Genomic DNA, 20,399 nt, shown 5'->3' on the forward strand with positions numbered 1-20,399 from the left:
TAACGTTTTATACAACCAGCTACATCTGATTTCCGTCGCAACAAACATACAACGGTATAGCGACTAAAATCGTCAATGAGGGTCATCAAGTACCTGTATCCTCCTGGGGTCACGTTGAATCCGTATGAATCAAGTCGAGTACTCTAGTGGCTCTGCTCTCAGATGTTATGGGAAAAGAAATATTTGAGAGCTTACCTTTCAGGCAGTCTTCGCAAACCTGCCGCAAACCGCAATCCTCCATCTTGAATCCGAAACTGAGATTACCTGCTTTCAGCTTCTCCAGCACGGCCGGATCCCGGTGTCCGAACCGTCGATGCCACACGTGTTGGCAATTCGGCAGATGGTGCAGCTCCTTGCTTATGTTTGCACATTCCATTTGTTTCAACACAACAAGTTTCCGTTCAGTTCTCCTAACGTTACAGTTTTACCGTCGGTGCTCACTACCGAACATACTGACCCAACGAATTTCACTTGAAACCTTCCTTCGTCAGCTTATACACCGAAATTAATCCACTGTCTAGCGCTGGTATGAAAAGCACTTCCGTCAATTGCACTTTCCGTACGTCGCCGTCTTCGTCCAAACATTTAACGAAGCCTTCTCTCATACCGTGCGACTTTGTCACCGAACCATCAGCAAGCACTACCTGTACTTGCTTGCTTTCGTCCAATTTCGTAAAGAAAGCGCGATCTTTGGTCATATGACTCAAGCAGCCACTGTCAATGTACCAACATCCCTTTCGACGAGCACTCCCGATCGTAAAGCAAATCGGAACATCCTTTTCAGCCGTTAGTTTGGCTTTCTCATCACTTTTCTTCGCATTTTGTTTTCCTGCCTTCGCACTCACTGATTCCTCGTCACTTTTCTCTTGTTGCTGCTGCTGCAACCACTGCCGACAATCCTTCCGAAAGTGGTCGGGCTTCTGACAGTGAAAACACAATCGTTTCTTTTGCCCACTCTGTTGCAGCTTCATGGCTTTTTCTCCCGAATCTGGATTCCGCTCAACTCGCCGTTGATACTCGTTCAACAACTTTTGTTCGACGAACGACATCGTCAGATCTGCCTCTGGCCGGCTTTCTCAAGCCGTAACTAAACCACCGTATGAGTCCGGCAGACTTCGTAAAATCATTGCAATCTGCATTGGTTCTTCGAGCTCCTGGCCCGCATTAATGGATAGTCACAGATACTGACGTGACATCCATCATCACGGTGTAAAGTGTGAGCTTTGTAGTTTTGCGCACCATCAAAGTGTGCGGTATCAGTTGTGTTTCCGATAAAAGAGGAATTCGTGCGGTGATTGCTGACAGCGAACATCATTTGGAATAGTTTTTCGGTGCAGTGGCTGTCCGCAAGAAATCATTGCGGGACGGCACAATGTGATGGAAAAACATTAAAAAAATGAGTGGGTTATATCTATGATATAACCGCAAGGTTGACGTGGAACTACCTTAGCTTAGCAATCATTCGTTTGTATTGATTAAATTCTTGATTGAATGAAACAGTTTCCAAATTCAATTGAGTTCAATATATTTGCTCTGTGAGTGAAAAAAATGAACAAATGCCGTGTAAAGTCAATTCTTTTATTGTGATTGATTGTTCTTCGTTACAAGTAAATTTAATGACGGAACTTTTACGTTTGGTATGATGACTAGAACAAAATATATGTACGGAAGAATTATCAAACGTTTGATGAACCAGCCTAAGGCTGAAAATCTTTCCAATAAAGACAAAAAAAATTATCAAACGATTATTTTATTTTACATTTCCCTCTGAAGTTTACATCCCAAAAGTGTACATACTTCTCGAATCTCGAATTTGCTTGAAACTGGGAAGTTCATTCGCTTCTAGTGTCTGCACGATTTTCCCAGGTTCCTAAATTTAGAAGATCATGTTAAGACAGACATATTCCACTCTGCACAAAGGCAAGCGAGGACAAAAGTACTCGCAGTTTGCATTTATTTGCAGAGCCGATTTCCCCAGAAACCTCGGTTTTGAAGTCTGTGTTAGGGAAACACATTTCAATCGGAACAAAAATACCCCCGATTTGTATGAATTCGCAATGCCGATTTCCCCACGCTTCATGGATTTGAAGTCTGTGTTGGGGAAACACATTCCAGTCGAACAAAAATACCCCCGACTTGCATGAATTTGAAATACCGATTTCTCCAGGCGCCTTGGTTTAGAAATCTCTTTTAGGGAACACATTTCGGTGGGAACAAAAGCTCTCCCTACTTTCTTGTGTTCTTCTTCTTCTTTTTGGCTTTAAGAGGGTTTAAACTTTTCAGTTCATTCGCCTCTAGGCTCTTTCGTGTGTTTGCAATGCCGATTTCGCTGCTTGGTTTTAAAGTCTGTGTTAGGGAACATTTTTCGATGAGAACAAAATTCCCCTACTTTCATGTATTTGCAATGCCGATTTCCCCAAGGCTGCTTGGTTTTGATGGCTGTGTTAGGGAAACCGTAAATCGGGCCAATCAAAACGATGCAGTTAGGGCGTTTAGATAACGCCTAATATTTTACAGTTATTCAATTGTTTATCTAATGAAAAACAACATTTTGTTAGTTGCGATAGATGCGTAGAAATATTCCCTATCAAGTGATGCAAACATCTCTCCTATCCAGTACGAAATGTTCGAGCTAAAGGGTGTGTCACATCAAATTGCATCACGGAAAAAACGCTGTAGAAATTTAATTTTTAGGAATTATATCTTCAGCTTTCGCTTATAATCAGATAAGAGTGTATAGATCACGTTGGCCATGCTTCACTGTCAATTTTTCGTAAATTTGGAAAAATGTCGTCGAACGAAAAAGAGCGTCGTGAATTAATCCTGCGCACTCATTTCGAGAATCCGGAGTTGTCACATCGGGACATCGGTAAGATGCTGGGAATCGTCCAATCCACGGTCAGCAGAGTACTAAAACGATACTTCGAGAACCTAACCATCGACCCGAAGGTGAAGAACGGCAAAAATGGATGCTCCGTCAGTGAAAAAGATCACAAGCGCGTAGTTAAGCAGTTTAGACGTGATCCGAGAAGTTCGGTCCGGGATGTCGCCAATAAGGTGAATTTGTCAAGTTCATTCGTCCAGCGGACCAAGCAGCGGTAGGGCCTGCGTACATACAAGGTTCAAAAGGCTCCTAACCGCGACGAAATGCAAAACATGGTGGGGAAGACGCGAGCCCGGAAGCTGTACACCGAAATGCTGACGAAGCCGCATTGCCTGGTAATGGACGACGAAACCTACGTCAAAGCGGACTTTCGTCAGCTGCCGGGCCTGTTGTTCTTCTCTGCAGAGGACAAATTCAGCGTTCCGGAGGAGATTCGCAAGCAGAAACTATCCAAGTTTGCCAAAAAGTACATGGTGTGGCAAGCGATCTGCTCTTGCGGAAAGCGGAGCGCCCCCTTCATGATGACCGGCACGGTAAACGGGCAGGTTTACCTTAAGGAGTGCCTACAGAAGCGCTTACTACCACTATTGAAGCAGCACAAGGGCCCGACCATCTTCTGGCCGGATCTCGCTTCGTGCCACTATTCAAAGGACATGTTGGAGTGGTACGAAGCCAACGGGGTCACCTTCGTGCCAAAGGAAATGAACCCGCCCAACGCGCCGGAGCTTCGCCCAATAGAGAAATATTGGGCGATTATGAAGCAGGCCCTCCGGAAGAACCCAAAGGTTGTCAAATCGGAGGCGGACTTCAAGAGAAAATGGATTTCTGTTCAAAAAACTCCAACCAGACGTTGTACAGAACCTTATGGACGGGGTAAAGAGGAAGGTGCGAGCATACGGGCTTGGGCTCGAAGTATGAATAAAAAGAAAATGCCAAAAGTTGTTTAATAGTTTTTATTTTACTGTCTAAAATTTTCAAAAGGATCGGTCTACTGGGCGAATTTCTACAGCGTTTTTTCCGTGATGCAATTTGATGTGACACACCCTTTATAAGCATTCGAAATCTTTCATTTTTTCCTGCATGTTCTGTGTTTAGGTTTTCATTTTACCCTCCATATATTCCGGTTAGACGTAGTCCCACGTCAAAAGAATTTAATAAAGATGTTGGTGAAACAAATAAAATACCCACCAGAGTGGGGTGAGTGTCGCAACGGCGGCGACATCAAAGGCGGAACAACAACGACGGTGGTGAAGAGCCAGGTAAGTGCGACTGCATGAGTGCGAGAGTTAGCGAGTACGAGCGTGAGTGTTGATGTGAGAGTCTGATTAAAATTTGCTCTGTGTTTTGATCCGAAAGCTCTGTCCCCGTGTTGCATCTAGGCACATGGTCGGTCAGGGCTGGCAGCACAAACTTTTGGTCATCCCTCTTGAGCAGGGAAAGCAGAAAAACTGTAACAAAGACACTCGCGAAGTCATGGTCGTTTTCTCATGATATCGCTTCAAACAGTCCTAAAGTTCCTTGGCGGATTTAGCATCCTTCACCAAATACAGTCGGCTATCTTCCACGTATAAAACAATTATCGCATGACACTTCGAATCGTCTTTCTTCCACGCTTCCGTGACTGGCTCAGGTTTCGCACTGTCAATCACATACCATCGCTCTTCGCGTTTCAAAAGCATCTCCATTCTCGTCTTCCTAGTCGAATAATTTTGATTATTCAACCGGGCGAACAAGTATTTCTCAGCCATCATTTCCTATTCACCGAAACGCGCTGCAAGAAAATACTTTCACTGTTGGCTAACTGTTCACAACGTACACAACCACACAACCGAATGAGTACGCGCACACAGGTCGATATCAATCCACAACGTTTAACGTACCGATTTTTTCTTTATTAATTCGTTTATTTTTACAGGCTATAATCTAAGGAACTGGAGTTCCCTAGATGCTTGCTATGAAGGCAAGACTTTTCGCTCGTCCTCTCTCGAGCGCTTCGTGATTAATCTAGGGAACTTATTTCCCTAGATGTCGGCAATTGAGGCCTGAGAATCACGGTTTAAATTTATTAAAGCCAGGGATCTATTTCCCTGGACTTGGTTGGTCTCTTATGGGCTAAGCCCCTTTGCGTGAACAAATCCCGGCTAGGGCAGCCACAAAACTTCAACCTCTTCCGGCTCCAGTGCGGTCCGGTGAAGCGAAGCAAATGGTCTGCTTTTCGGATTGGGATTTGTTCCTTTTGGTTATACCTTTTATAGCGTGGCGCCTGGTTGCCAACGCTTGGGTGTATCCGGATTCTGATGCGTGACGCCTGGTTGTCAACGCTTGGTGGATTTTCGGATCACGAATTGAACTTTGAACTACGAACTTTGATTTTGAACTAACGAATTAGACTTCTGATTTGAACTGTTTGATTTGAACTGTGAAATTGAACTGTTTGATTTGAACTGTGAAATTGAACTGTTTGATTTGAACTGTGAAATTGAACTGAATTCCTAGGCCAGAATCCCGAGTATATATACCCAAGAATTCATTCCTAGGCGTTAAAACTATAAAGGAGAGAAGAGATCTCTCTTTCCTTCTCAGACAACCGAGCCCATATCGATTGTCTGCCTGCTATTTCCCTACATGTAATTACTACCCGCTTATCTCTGCGGACCTCTGTCGCTCTCGCTAGAGGGGTACAATTTAGAAAGTTTATTACTCATCGTCGGCTTAAAATGTTATTTTTGTTTATAGCCCTTCGTATGGTGATAATGGGCGAGGCCAGGCTTATTACCAGCAATGATCATCTTTCGCCTGGTGTCTTGTTGTCTTTGTGTATTCCAGGCGCCTTATCTGTCTATGCTGCCTGCTCACGGTCCCAAATGAACACGTGATTTCCTATCTTGTATGCCTGCGCTACACTATGAGTAATACGATCTATTCAGAGGATCGTGCGGGTCACAGATTTGTTCATTTATTTGTCCCTACTTTCTGGTGCGTCATGCACCGCTTGTCTGAAGCTATACAAAAGAAAAATAAGAAAGGGATGAATCACATGGCCGTATCTGGTGATTCATTGGGCTATAAATTTTCTATGCGCTCGTTTGCACTTCAATAACATTATTTTGTTTATTGGCCGGCCTTGCTATCTAAATTGGGTCCGTAACATTCCGGCCCTGATAAATCTACTTGTTCGATTTATAAAATTCCTGAACGGACCCTATGCTACCTGTGTTACTTATATCTCTATTTGTTTACATGTTTTCGGAGCATCATTTATTTTACATTCATCCTTATATTCTAACAGAGTTTAAAAACACTTTTAAATTTCAATTCTTCGGCACGTTGCCTGGTTCCAAAGGATGTCCTCTTCAATGCTTGGTCCATGGATCATACATCTTAGCTCTGACGCGAGCTTACATCAGTTGGCTGCATCTTTCGGATATTGGTGCTCTGGTAGCGAGCACTGACGTCTTCTTCCTGATTAGTTGATGGCTGGATCATTTCCCTTGATAATGTCCAGTACTGCAATTTTAACTGCCGGTCGTTTCAGGACACCTTTCGCGGTTTGGATCTTTGCTTGGCGAACTTGCCCGTCGCTCGCCACAAACGTTTCGATGACTCGTCCTTTAAGCCATTTTCCTGGTGGTGCGTCGTCGTCCGTGATTAAGACGATGTCGTTGACTTTGATCGGTTCTACTTTCTGCGTATTTTTATTACGCTTTAACAGAGTTGGTAAGTACTCCTTCTTCCATCGGTTCCAAAACAACTTGGAATAATGTTGAATGCGTCTCCATTGCGCTGTGTCATACTGACTGGTCGTTGGTGCATACGGTGGGGCATACTCTCCTGCTCTTCCTATTAACGCGTGGAATGGCGTCAACACTTCATCGTCGATGCAGGAGACTGGTATGTGTGTCAACGGTCGAGAGTTGACTAAAAATTCCGCTTGGATGAATGCAGCTTGCAACGTTGCTGCTGATGGCTTGCTCCTACCCCAAACTTTCAGGATCTCTGCTAGTGCTACTTTGACGTTTCTTATTAATCTCTCCCAAGCGCCTCCAAAATGTGGTGCTGAAGGTGGGTTGAATCTCCACTGGATTTCCATTTTTGCTGCTTCATTTTTGCCCATCTTCTCGTTGATTTCATTGACTAGCGACTTTAACTCTCGCTCTGCTCCAACGAAGTTCGTTCCGTTGTCGCTGTAGATACTGGTGACCTTTCCTCTTCGGTTCTGGAAGTTCCTTAACACGACCATGAACGCATCAGTACTGAGATTTTCTGCCATCTCAATATGTACTGCTCTTGTTGAGAGACAGGTGAATATGACGCCCCATCTCTTCTCGAGCGATCTCTTTACCGCTACTTCGAAAGGTCCGAAGTAATCTACTCCGCAGTTTGTAAATGGAGGTATATGCGCTTCTGTGCGGAAATGTGGTAAATCTGCCATCATCGGCTCTACCGGAGTTGCACGTCGTATTTTGCACCTATTGCAATTCTTCTTGACGTTTGCTAATACTGTTCTTATATGCAGTATCCAATACTTCTGCCGTAATGCTGCTATGACGGTGTTTTCGCCGTGGTGGAAATATCTTTCGTGTGTTGCTTTCACGATCAAATATGTATATGGATGCTTTTGTGGGAGCAATATTGGCGTTCTTGTAGTCCATGGTACTGACATGGCTTTCTTCAAACGTCCTCCACTTCTCATTACCCCTGCCTCGTCTAGGAAGGGTGCGTAACTGACCAATGGTCCTGACGATATTGTTCCGCCATTGAATAAAGTTTCCATCTCTGTTGGAAATGCTTCCCATTGCATCTTTCTATAGAGCACGTTCTCAGCTCTTTGGTAGTCCTTGTACTCAATGTCTGGAATATATCCACGACGTAATCTTTCCTTTGTCCTGTTTAATACACAAAGGTTCTTCACCAATTTCCACCAATCTGAGTATTCCTTGTACTTATCGATGAAACTAAGTTTGCTTAGTTCTTCGTGAACTAGCACTGTTTCTCTCAACTCTTCGTCTGTTTCCTTCTCTTCAATGGAAGGCCATGACGATTCTGAGAGCTTTAGGAAATCAGGTCCCTCAAACCATTGTGATTTTCCTAGCTTTTCCTTTGTGCCTTCATCGGCTGGATTTTCATCTGTTGGCACCCATCGCCATTCATTTTTCCTGTTATCTTCCAGGATTTCACCTACTCGATGCATCACAAATACGCTTCTTCGTTTTGGACTCTTGATCCATGACAATACGGTCTGTGAATCACTCCAAAATGTTTTGCTGACGATTTTCAACCTCGTTTCATCTATTATCGTTTTGGTTAATCGGCTTCCTAACACGGCCGCTTGTAGCTCTAGGCGTGGTATGCTCAATGGTTTGACTGGTGCTACTCTAGACTTTGCTGATAGAAGTCTTACGTGTGGTGTGTTTCCAGATATACTTCTTACGTACACACATGCACAAAATGCTTTCTCAGAAGCATCTACAAAGGTGTGTAGTTCTACTTCACCTGTTCTTTCTTCGAGGATGTATCTTGGTATCGTTACGCTATCAGCAGATTCAATAATTTCTAACCAGTGTTGCCAGTCTGACTGCAACTTCTCGGGAATTTCGTCATCCCAATCTATATTTTCTATGTGCAGCCTTTGCATGAGGATTCTTCCATGCACAGTTATATTTGAGATGAGTCCAAGTGGATCGTAGACACTCATCACGAAAGCTAGTACCTCTCTCTTTGTTGGTAAACGTAGCATTTGTGTAACATCACTTCCTAGCTTGTCTAATTTGATTTGATAGCCGAGTGTGTCAGACGTGGTGTTCCAATATACACCAAGTACCTTTTCTGTCATTGAATCCTTTTCTTCGAACATTTTGATTCCGGAAATTTGTACACGTTCCGAGGGTAAACTTTGCAGAAGTTCTCTGCTGTTTGACACAAAGTTTCTGATGTGGAAACCCGCGTGATCGTGAATTTTCATAACATGTAGTACTATCTCTGCTGCCTTATCAAGCTCTTCGAAACTATCCAAATAATCGTCGACGTAGTGTTGCTTGATGATTGCTTCAGTCGCCACTGGACAATATTTTCTGAATTTTTCTGCGTTGTGGTTTTTAACCGCTTGTGCACATGACGGTGAACAGGTTGATCCGAATGTCATCACCTGCATTACGTATACATCAGGTTTCTTACTGCTATCACAATCTCTCCATAAGAATCTCTGAGCGTGTTGATCTTCAGCTCGGATTCGTACTTGGTGGAACATCTCTTTGATGTCTCCACATACAGCAATTGCTCCTTCTCGGAATCTTACTAAAACACCGAACAATGACGTAGTAGCATCCGGCCCTGATAACAGTTCCGTGTTGAACGATACACCTTGTGTCTTTGCCGCCGCATCGAAAACCAACCTTGGTTTAGGTGGCAACTTATTTTTGTTGTGCACAATAAAGTGTGGAAGATAATACACTCTTGATATCGGCTTCATAATTTCTTCCTCTGACAGTTTGCGGATGTAGCCTTTCTTCTCGTAATCCGCAAATGTTTCTATTGCCCATTTTTTCAACTCTGGGTATTTTTTTAACGTTCTCTCACTCGTTGTCAGCCTCTTTGCTGCATTGTTGTAGCTATTTGGAAATTTCGTTTCCTCATCTTTCCATAGAAGTCCAACTTCGTATCTACCATCCTTGTATTTCATAGTACTTCTTAGAATTTGTTCAGCCTTTTCTTCTTCAGCTGATTTTGGTAGATTCTTGACTACCTTAACGCCGAAGTCTTCGGTGGAGAAATATTTCTGCAAAGCCTTGTTCATTTCATCTTCTTGCTGAATGACCATGATGTGTCCGCCTTGCACATTGGACGATATGTTGCCGAACATGAACCATCCAAGTTTGGTTCGTAGCGCTGTGGGCTCGTTCGGTTTTCTCATTCGCCTTTCGAATGGAATTAACAAGTGACTGTGACTCAGTCCAATTAATATCGTCGGGCGTATACTGCTGTAACTGCTCAACGGCAGATTCTTGAGGTATGGATACCTTTTCTCCATCACCTCCTTGTTGAAGCTTTGCTCTGGGAGTTGGAGATTCTTTATCGTTCTCACTCCTTTCATGACGTATTCTTTTTCATTGTTGCCGTTGATTCGTACCTGAACTCTACGGCTGTTTTGTTCGTTTCTCGTGACGTTCTGCGTCCACTTTAGCATTAACGGATCAATTCTTCCGTTGAGCCCTAACTTGTTCGCAATCTCCTCGTCTATTAGAGAGAGTGATGACCCCGCATCCAAGAAAGCGAACGTGTTGATGATTTTGTCATTATTTTTCAACGTCACAGGAACTATTTGGTAGAATACGTTGGATTTTGTTAGTTGTTGGTGATTGTGTATCTCACCATCTGCTTGTGTATCTGGACTATGCTGTCCTTCCGACTGATTTGAATCACTTGATTCTCTCTCATGAGATTTATGAATTAATGGATGATGTTTGAACTTACATCCATTAATTCCACATTGTTTTGCTCTTTTGCAGTCTCGCATCATATGGTTTGTAAATGCGAGACAGCTCAAGCATACCTTTGCCTTAAAGGCTAATTCATTTCGCTTTTCAGGCTTCATAGCCTTAAATCTGGTGCATTCGAGGAGTTTGTGGTTTCCCCGACATGCTTCACAATTGCGTTTTATTATTGTCGATCTATTTTCCTGATGCGTATTTACGTTAAATCGACGCTCAGGCCTCGTGTCTCGCGGCTGCGATCTGTTAATTTCTCGCGGCTGCGGTCTGCTTGTTTCTCGCGGCTGCGGCCTGCTGGTGCCATTCAGCAGTCTATTGGTTCTCGAATGAGGCTTCAGCCACTCATTGAGATCAGCTAAAGTCTTTGCCCCGTCGTACATTTCTTCAGTCCACTTCACCTGTAGACCGTAGGGCATTTTCCTTATGATCTCTTCCACCAATCGGTGGTCAATCAGGAATTCTTCTCTATCCATAAGAGAAACATTACAGACGAGATTATCCAGTGCTTCGGATATCTCGGTAATCAAATTCCGACTCTCCCTTTTGATATTGGTGAGTTCGGCTAGTAGTTCTTTATAGACTAGTTCGGGTCTTCCGAAATTATCTTCTAGTCTATCAATTATTTGGTCCATATTATTTGGATCCATCATTAACTGTCGGACGCTCCTCTCTGCGTTCCCGTACAGCACTGTTTGCAGGCGATTCAAATTTTCAAGCCTGTTAAATTGACCTTGTTTTGTGGTCTCATCAAAGGCCTTTTTAAATTTCGGCCATTCTCTGGCCGCACCTCCATATTTTGGCAAGCTCATGAGTGCTTGTCGCTTTAGGTAGACAGTCCATTCTGGCTCTGCCTCCTGATTTTGACCTTCGATGCTGTCATTATTGTGTGCTGAACTTGTACCTGGTTCAGCTTCGAATCTCGTTGTCCTCATGGACTTTACCAGAGCCTCCATTGCTGCTCTGTTCTCTTGCAAAATTTCTTGCAAGCTGTCTCCGGAAACTGATTGTCTGACTTTGACTTTCAGTTCCATCATTTCCCTTTCTGTGCTCATGCACTTAGGGCATACCCACCTTTCATCTTTCTTGGGTAGGTATGTGAGTCCCACACATGAAATGTGGAACTACCGATCGCATTCATCGCATGCGACCATGTCCTCTTTCTTGTCTTTGTCCGTACACAGACGGCAGTGCCCATTAGGGTTGGCTTTATATGCGTATGTAGCCATTTTAATTAACGTGATTCCTTCTTGAATACACGTGAGTTCAATTCAGATCTTTTTTGAGTGCTTAAATTTTCAAGTCTTATCTCTTTCTTATAAACGTGGTTCCCTTTTGAATGCACGTGTGTTCAAATCAATTTCTATGAGTGCTTGAGTTCCAAGTCTTATCTCCTCTTACAACGTGATTCCCGTTTGAATACACGTGAGTTCAATTTCACTCTCTGGCGCGAGAGTTCAAATTTCAATTCTTGACTTCTTAGTCTTTTCAAAAAGGCGTGATTCTGAGCCTCCCGATTTACTCCTCTTGCGCGAGGGATCGTGGTTCTTTTCTTGGCGAAGGTGTGAGTTTTAAATCTCCTCTCTGGAGCCACCAAAATATAATCTAAGGAACTGGAGTTCCCTAGATGCTTGCTATGAAGGCAAGACTTTTCGCTCGTCCTCTCTCGAGCGCTTCGTGATTAATCTAGGGAACTTATTTCCCTAGATGTCGGCAATTGAGGCCTGAGAATCACGGTTTAAATTTATTAAAGCCAGGGATCTATTTCCCTGGACTTGGTTGGTCTCTTATGGGCTAAGCCCCTTTGCGTGAACAAATCCCGGCTAGGGCAGCCACAAAACTTCAACCTCTTCCGGCTCCAGTGCGGTCCGGTGAAGCGAAGCAAATGGTCTGCTTTTCGGATTGGGATTTGTTCCTTTTGGTTATACCTTTTATAGCGTGGCGCCTGGTTGCCAACGCTTGGGTGTATCCGGATTCTGATGCGTGACGCCTGGTTGTCAACGCTTGGTGGATTTTCGGATCACGAATTGAACTTTGAACTACGAACTTTGATTTTGAACTAACGAATTAGACTTCTGATTTGAACTGTTTGATTTGAACTGTGAAATTGAACTGTTTGATTTGAACTGTGAAATTGAACTGTTTGATTTGAACTGTGAAATTGAACTGAATTCCTAGGCCAGAATCCCGAGTATATATACCCAAGAATTCATTCCTAGGCGTTAAAACTATAAAGGAGAGAAGAGATCTCTCTTTCCTTCTCAGACAACCGAGCCCATATCGATTGTCTGCCTGCTATTTCCCTACATGTAATTACTACCCGCTTATCTCTGCGGACCTCTGTCGCTCTCGCTAGAGGGGTACAATTTAGAAAGTTTATTACTCATCGTCGGCTTAAAATGTTATTTTTGTTTATAGCCCTTCGTATGGTGATAATGGGCGAGGCCAGGCTTATTACCAGCAATGATCATCTTTCGCCTGGTGTCTTGTTGTCTTTGTGTATTCCAGGCGCCTTATCTGTCTATGCTGCCTGCTCACGGTCCCAAATGAACACGTGATTTCCTATCTTGTATGCCTGCGCTACACTATGAGTAATACGATCTATTCAGAGGATCGTGCGGGTCACAGATTTGTTCATTTATTTGTCCCTACTTTCTGGTGCGTCATGCACCGCTTGTCTGAAGCTATACAAAAGAAAAATAAGAAAGGGATGAATCACATGGCCGTATCTGGTGATTCATTGGGCTATAAATTTTCTATGCGCTCGTTTGCACTTCAATAACATTATTTTGTTTATTGGCCGGCCTTGCTATCTAAATTGGGTCCGTAACACAGGCTCAGTTACTTAAGTTTAAAGGAGCCGAATTCTTAAATATAATTTTAAAACTATATATATAAACAATTTTCTTACATCTATGGTTAGTAAGGTGGAAAACCGATTGCTCGCGGTGTACTCGAGTTTAGGAGGGTGACATATTTTTAGGAGAAGGATGGGATATAAGGAAATTGTAACAATGTTGATGAACACTCATTTCATAAATCTATTCGTATATCTATAGTGTATTTACATTTCAACTTATTCTACTATTTATAGCAAGGGGACGAATTACCCGCAAAGGAAGGAAAGGAGGGTATAAGGATGTAGGGACAATCACACACGAAGATCTATAGCTTTAAGGAAAACATATATATGGGACATGTAATCAAGGTCTAACCGAGCCAACACATCTCTCACCGGCACTTTGGGCTGTCTTCGTCGGGCCCGAAGGGATTTTTCTAAATTCGATCTGGCGACCAGATACACCTCGCACGACCAAACAATGTGCTCGATGTCGTGATACCCTTGGCCACAAACGCAGAGATTGCTGCTGGCAAGATTGAAACGAAAGAGTAGTGCATCTAACGAACAGTGATTGGACATGAGTCGGGAGAAGGTGCGAATAAAGTCCCGACTCAATTCCAGACTTTTGAACCACGGTTTAAGGCTAACCTTAGGGATAATCGAGTGAAACCACCGACCCAATTCATCTTCATTCCACTTGCGTTGCCAGTTAGCGATGGTATTTTTGCGGACTAAAGAATTAAATTCATTGAAGGCGATTTGACGCTGATAAATATCGCCTTCAATTGCACCTACCTTTGCTAATGAGTCAGCCCTCTCATTACCCGGAATGGAGCAATGTGAAGGGACCCAGATAAAGGTAATGACATAACAGCGTCTGGATAAAGCACTCAATATTTGTCGTATTCTCTCAAGGAAGTACGGCGAGTGCTTTTCCGGCCTCACTGAACGGATAGCTTCGACAGAGCTAAGACTATCCGTTACAATGTAATAGTGTTCAACAGGTCGTGAGGCGACGCTGTCCAGCGCCCAATGAATTGCTGCCAATTCAGCAATATACACTGAGCAAGGATTCTGAAGACTGTGTGAGGTGCTAAAAAATTCGTTGAACACTCCAAATCCTGTGGACTCGTTTATAGTGGACCCATCAGTAAAGTACATATTATCACAATTGATACCCCCATACTTTTCATCGAAGATCGTTGGAGCGATCCTCGATCGTTGGTAATCTGAATATCCATGGATATCTTGCTTCATGGACAGATCAAAATACACAGAGGAATTGATGTAGTCAGGGAAATAAACACGGTTGGGAATATACGAAGAAGGATCAACCTGCATGGAGATGAATTCATGATATGAACTCATGAATCCGGAGTGAAAATTTAGCTCGATCAGCTGCTCAAAATTTCCGATCACCAATGGGTTCATGACCTTACACCGGATGAAGAACCGAAGAGATAATAAATTGAAGCGATCTTTTAGTGGGAGTAGGCCTGCCAAAACCTCGAGACTCATGGTATGCGTTGAGGGCATACATCCCAACGCGATACGGAGACAAAGATACTGAATTCGCTCGAGTTTAATGAGGTGTGTTTTGGCAGCTGATTGAAAACAGAAACTGCCATACTCCATCACTGAGAGAATAGTTGTTCGATACAACATTATAAGATCTTCTGGGTGGGCTCCCCACCAGGTGCCGGTAATTGTACGGAGAAAGTTTATTCTTTGTTGGCATTTTTTACTCAGATACCTAATATGGGCCCCCCAAGTACATTTGGAGTCGAACCAGACCCCAAGATACTTGAATGACATAGCATGAGTGATCGGTTTACCCAAAAGTTGAAGCTTTGGTTTTGCTGGTCTATGCTTCCTAGAAAAAACCACCATCTCTGTTTTCTCCGTGGAGAATTCGATCCCTAGCCCAATGGCCCAGGTTGAAAAATTGTTCAAAGTATCTTGTAAGGGTCCTTGCAGGTCGGATTCGTTTGATCCTACGACAGACACCACTCCATCATCTGCAAGTTGTCTAAGGCTGCAATTTTGTGTAAGGCAATTGTCGATGTCGCTTACATAGAAGTTGTACAAAAGGGGGCTTAAACATGAGCCCTGGGGGAGGCCCATGTAAGAGACCCGACTTACTGCCTAATCTCCGTGAGAAAAGTTCAAATGTTTCTCACAAAGCAAGTTATATAACATATTATTCAATTGATGCGGCAGACCCCGAGAGTGTAATTTGTCCGACAAAACCTCTATTGAAACAGAATCGAAGGCCCCCTTTATGTTCAAGAATACTGAAGCCATTTGTTTTTTTTTCGGCGTAAGCCATTTGAATTTCTGAAGAAAGCAACGCAAGACAATCATTCGTTCCCTTGCCCCTGCGGAACCCATATTGTGTACCTGAGAGTAGGCCATTCGTTTTAACCCATCGATCAAGGCGAAACAAGATCATTTTCTCCAACAATTTCCGTATACAAGACAGCATTGCTATTGGGCGGTACGAATTGAAGTCGGACGCGGGTTTTCCGGGTTTTTGAATAGCTATAACTCGTACTTGTCTCCAATCATCTGGAACAATATTATTCTCCAGAAACCGATTGAATAAATTCAACAAGCGATGTTTCGCCACATCAGGGAGGTTTTTCAGCAAGTTGAACTTAATTCTATCCGATCCCGGAGCAGAATTGTTACATGAGAGCAGAGCAAGAGAGAATTCTACCATCGAAAACTCGGAATCAAGATCGCACCTACCTTGTGGTATATCTCGAACAATTTTTTGCACAGGAGCGGAATCAGGACAAACCTTCCGTGCAAAATTAAAAATCCATCGATGTGAATATTCTTCGCTTTCATTCGTTGAAGAGTGATTTCTCATGTTTCGAGCCACTTTCCATAATTTTTTCATTGACGTTTCTCGTGACAAACCTCCCACGAAATTTCGCCAATAAGCACGTTTTTTCCCTTTGATTAAGTTTTTAAATTGATCTTCAAGGGCTAAATACGTTTGAAAACTTTCAGGGGTTCCACGTTTCCGAAAAGCTTTAAATGCATTCGATTTTTCTATATAAAGCTTGGAACATTGGCTATCCCACCATAGATTGGGAGGCCTTCTGGAAATGGTGGAACCTGGGATGGGTTTCGTTTGAGCGCGAACCGCGCTGTCATAGATCAAACGAGAAAGGAAGTTATACTCCTCCAATGGAGGTAAACCATCTCTGGAATTGATGGCTAGAGCAATCGCGTCCGCATATTTTTTCCAGTCAATGTGTCTTGTGAGGTCATATGCCATGTTTATAGATTTAGAAGAATTCGACCCAATGGTGATGGAAATTTTGATTGGCAAGTGATCACTACCGTTGGGGTTCTGGATTACATTCCACTTGCAATATAACGATAGTGAATTCGAGCAAAGCGCGAGGTCAAGAGCACTTGAGTTAGCAGGAGGTTTAGGTACACGTGTTGTTTCCCCAGTGTTCAAAACGGTCATATTGAAGTTGTTACAAAGGTCATATATCAACAATGAACGATTGACGTCGTACTGTTCCCCCCAGGCAGTTCCGTGAGAGTTGAAGTCTCCCAAGATCAATCGTGGCTCAGGAAGGAGTGAGCACATGTCATCAAGTTGTTTGCGGCTAACCGCAGCTCTCGGAGGCCAATACAAGCTGACAATACAAAGGTCTTTGCCTCTGATGTTTGCATGACAAGCAACAGCTTCGATCCCCCCAATAGGTGGAAGGTCAATTCTAAAAAATGAGTGGAACTTATTGATCCCCAAAAGCACCCCTCCGTATCTATCATCACGGTCCAAGCGTATAATATTAAAATCGTGGAAAGAGATATCATCTCGCGAAGAAAGCCAAGTTTCGGACAGAGCAAAAACATCACAATTGAAGTTATGTATTAAAAATTTGAATGTATCCAATTTAGGGATAAGACTACGACAATTCCACTGTAAAACAGTGATATATCCGACCTCTCTATTTGAATTAGACATCAAGAGAGATAATCATTGCAAGGAGGGGCCATGTTTGCATCAATTGTTGCAAAATTGTCTTTAATACTGGAAGCATTGAGATGACAATGGTTCTGATGGAGTCGGAAACATTAAAACACTTGAAGATTTGATCCAAAAGGTCAGACAACTTTATAAATCCCGATTGGGATGTTGAACTGGACGGAAAAATAGGGACAGTTGGGGTTTTTGATGTCCCCTCGAGTGCTGGGTCGTTCGAAGATGAAATATTCCCACGGAAGCCAGGAGGAACCTGGTTTTGCTTGTCCGCTGCACTCGATTTTTTAGGCAAGCTAACAGAGGATATAACCGTGGGGACTTGTTCTTGAACTTTGGGAGTGGTCACATTTTTGCGCCGGGGATTCCCTTTGAAAATAAACGGTGTGCCCCCGCTAGCTGTGTCCGCTTCCATTTCATCAACTGGCAACGTGGAAAAGGTATTGTGTGTTGAGATTGGTTGTTGTTGTTGTTGGGTCAGTGGCGAAGCGCCCTTCAAAATTTCCGCAAATGTGCGTTCCTTTAAAGAGCGCTTCTGTTTCTCCCAGCGACTCTTGTAATTTTCACAAACTGAGAGCTCGTGTGGGGATCCCCCGCAATATGGACATTTATGCTCAGTCGCACTGCAGGATTTCCCCTCATGTTGCTCTCCGCAAGTGGCACAGCGCTCCTTGTTGGCACAATAATCCGAAGTGTGACCAACTGACTTGCATTTGTTGCAAGTCATGGGCTTTGGCACGAAGAGTCGCACAGGTAGTCTCAATTTGTCCACCATAACGTAGTCAGGGAGGGCGGCACCAGCAAAGGTGACTCGAAACGAGTCGAACGGCGTAAATTTAGTTTGGTCCCCATCATGGGAAAGTTTCCCGAGTTGGCGACAGTCCAAGATTTTCACTTCCATTGAGGGGAGCTTCTTGAACTTGCCTTTTCCTTCTGCTTTTATTTGTTCGCTCGTCAGACCCGTTTCAGTTATCACCCCCTCAATTTCTACGTTATGGGAGGGTATAAATGTTCGATATTCGAGAGTGAAATGTTGATCTGCAACAATCTCGTTTGCGTGTTTCCGGTCATTCACGACAACTCGCAATTTGTTCGGTCTAACCCTGCGAATTTCAGATACAGAAGTGTATCTGGCCAGATCTTTCATGATCTGAATCACGTTAAGGTTTTTTCCTTTCGGTTTTGGCCGGAGGAAAACAACCCAATGGCCAGTTCCAGGTGCATCTTCTGGATAAACTCTGACACGTGGAGCGGAGACAACAGAGGGGGAAGACGAGGACGAGGACGAGGACGAGGACGAGGATGAGGATGAGGACGAGGACGAGGATTGGGTTGGATCGGAAGCATCAGAAGGGGGAAGCGAAATCGATGATGGGAGAGGGAGAGTGGAAGTAACAGTGGGTTGAGAAGGGAGGCTTGCAATTTTATTAGAGGGGGGCTTGGTAGGATGAGCGGATTCGTCCCCAGAAGAATTATCTTCCTTATGAGGGACTCGTTTATGTTTTTTCCCAGATCTTGAGCGCTGCTTCCTTTGTTCCTTCGTTCCACTTCACAAAAGGTCAGGTCGAAAGCGGACAGCAATGACCTTCACTCGTACACGATTCACTCGTACCAATATCACAATAGCAAAAGTGGCAACGCACAATACTGACACTGAACTTGACTCGTCAAGAGTTAGATAGCGAATGAACGTACCGATGTTCGAGAATGTTTTTCGAGCTTCCGCTCACGCACCGGGCGATCAATTCTGCTGTTTCACTAATACAGCCACCCGAAATCCGCTGCTGCCTTGCAGCGACGACCACCACGCCAGAAAATCAAAATGGCTTCGCTCGAACAATCGAGATAATAATGTTTCCAAATGGAATTTTCACTTCACTGTATTTCACCACCGATCTGGGCCCATAACCTGTAGGCTGGTGGGGAAACAAACCGACACTCCCGGACAGATTGCAAGGTGGACAACACTCCGACGGCCAAGCACGAAACAACCAGGGACTTTTCGGATACCGCGTTAACCGGTGGAAAAACAGAGCGTACACAAAAACACGTCTTATATTTTTACTGTACGGTGGATAGGGCTCTTGCTACACATATATGCAGAGTGCACCCGTGGCTGAGTGGTTAGCGTCTCACATTATCATGCCGGGTGTTCGGGTTCGATTCCCGTTCTGGTCGGGGGATTTTTCGTCAGAGAAATTTCCTTTGACTTGCATTGTGGTTACGAGTATTCTAGAGCTTGCCCCTCGGAATACATTCAAGGCGTGTTATTTGGCTTAAGAAATCTCAACTAAGTATTAATAAATGACGCTAATTAATACATACGTTGAGACGGCAAAAGTTCCACAGGGAACGTTACCTCCATTCAAGAAGAAGAAGAAGAAGATGTGTTGGGCACACAATCGTTTGTTTACATTCGTAGTTTCTATGCAGCAGAAGCGGATTCATTATAAATCGGCGTTCTTGTAGATGATTTAAATATAGTTGCGGTCTTTCTACTAGCGCGAAATATTTCATAGAACTAACATGAACTTTGTGAAACAGTTAGACAAGCTATTTCATGAACAAGGGGTTTTGTGAGATACATTTTACTCAATTTACTTGCACCTATTCCGCGATGTTCATTGAGCAACTATCTCACTAGATTTGAATCGGAAAATTGACAGGAAAGGATTATCAACATGTTCGGACCAAGATTAAAGTCGCAAAGGCTCGAGCTTACGTTCAAAGGCTTCCTTGTATTTTCTATAAATTAGCTAATTGATGTATTTCTTCGTTTCCGATCAATTTTCTTGCAAACATATTTCACTTCTCCGCAGAGCAGAAATCAAAGTTGGGGGTTTGTTAATCTTTCTGGCTGAATGTGTCCCTAATTTCAATATAATCAACCGTTTTCTTGGCGGAGCTAACCACCGATTAAGGATATCTGCACACGAATGTTCATTATAGCCTACTTCTTCACGAGACCTGCATTCCAGGGCAAATAGCACAAAGCCTTCATGGGAACATATTCACCTAATCTGGCTATATAATCGCAATGTGCAGTCTGCACTGTTCCTGTGCAACTTTTTGGATAATCAATCTGTTTCCATTGATATGAATCGTAGCCATAACAGAAATTTCAAATTTTCTCCGTGTATATGGCTTTGACGCTAATAATAAATATTTCTACGTAAAGAC

General features: G+C 43.4%; 1 protein-coding gene across 1 annotated transcript; it reads right to left on the reverse strand.

Annotated features, from left to right (window-relative positions):
- Positions 1-6,350: 6,350 nt before the first annotated feature.
- Positions 6,351-11,324, reverse strand: LOC129773144 (uncharacterized). The gene has a single exon (XM_055776718.1). The coding sequence runs from the start codon at positions 11,322-11,324 to the stop codon at positions 6,351-6,353; it is 4,974 nt and encodes a 1,657-aa protein (XP_055632693.1).
- Between the last annotated feature and the right edge of the window lie 9,075 nt (positions 11,325-20,399).

Source organism: Toxorhynchites rutilus, chromosome 3 (genome assembly GCF_029784135.1).
Source record: "Toxorhynchites rutilus septentrionalis strain SRP chromosome 3, ASM2978413v1, whole genome shotgun sequence".
Lineage (NCBI taxonomy): Eukaryota > Metazoa > Arthropoda > Insecta > Diptera > Culicidae > Toxorhynchites > Toxorhynchites rutilus.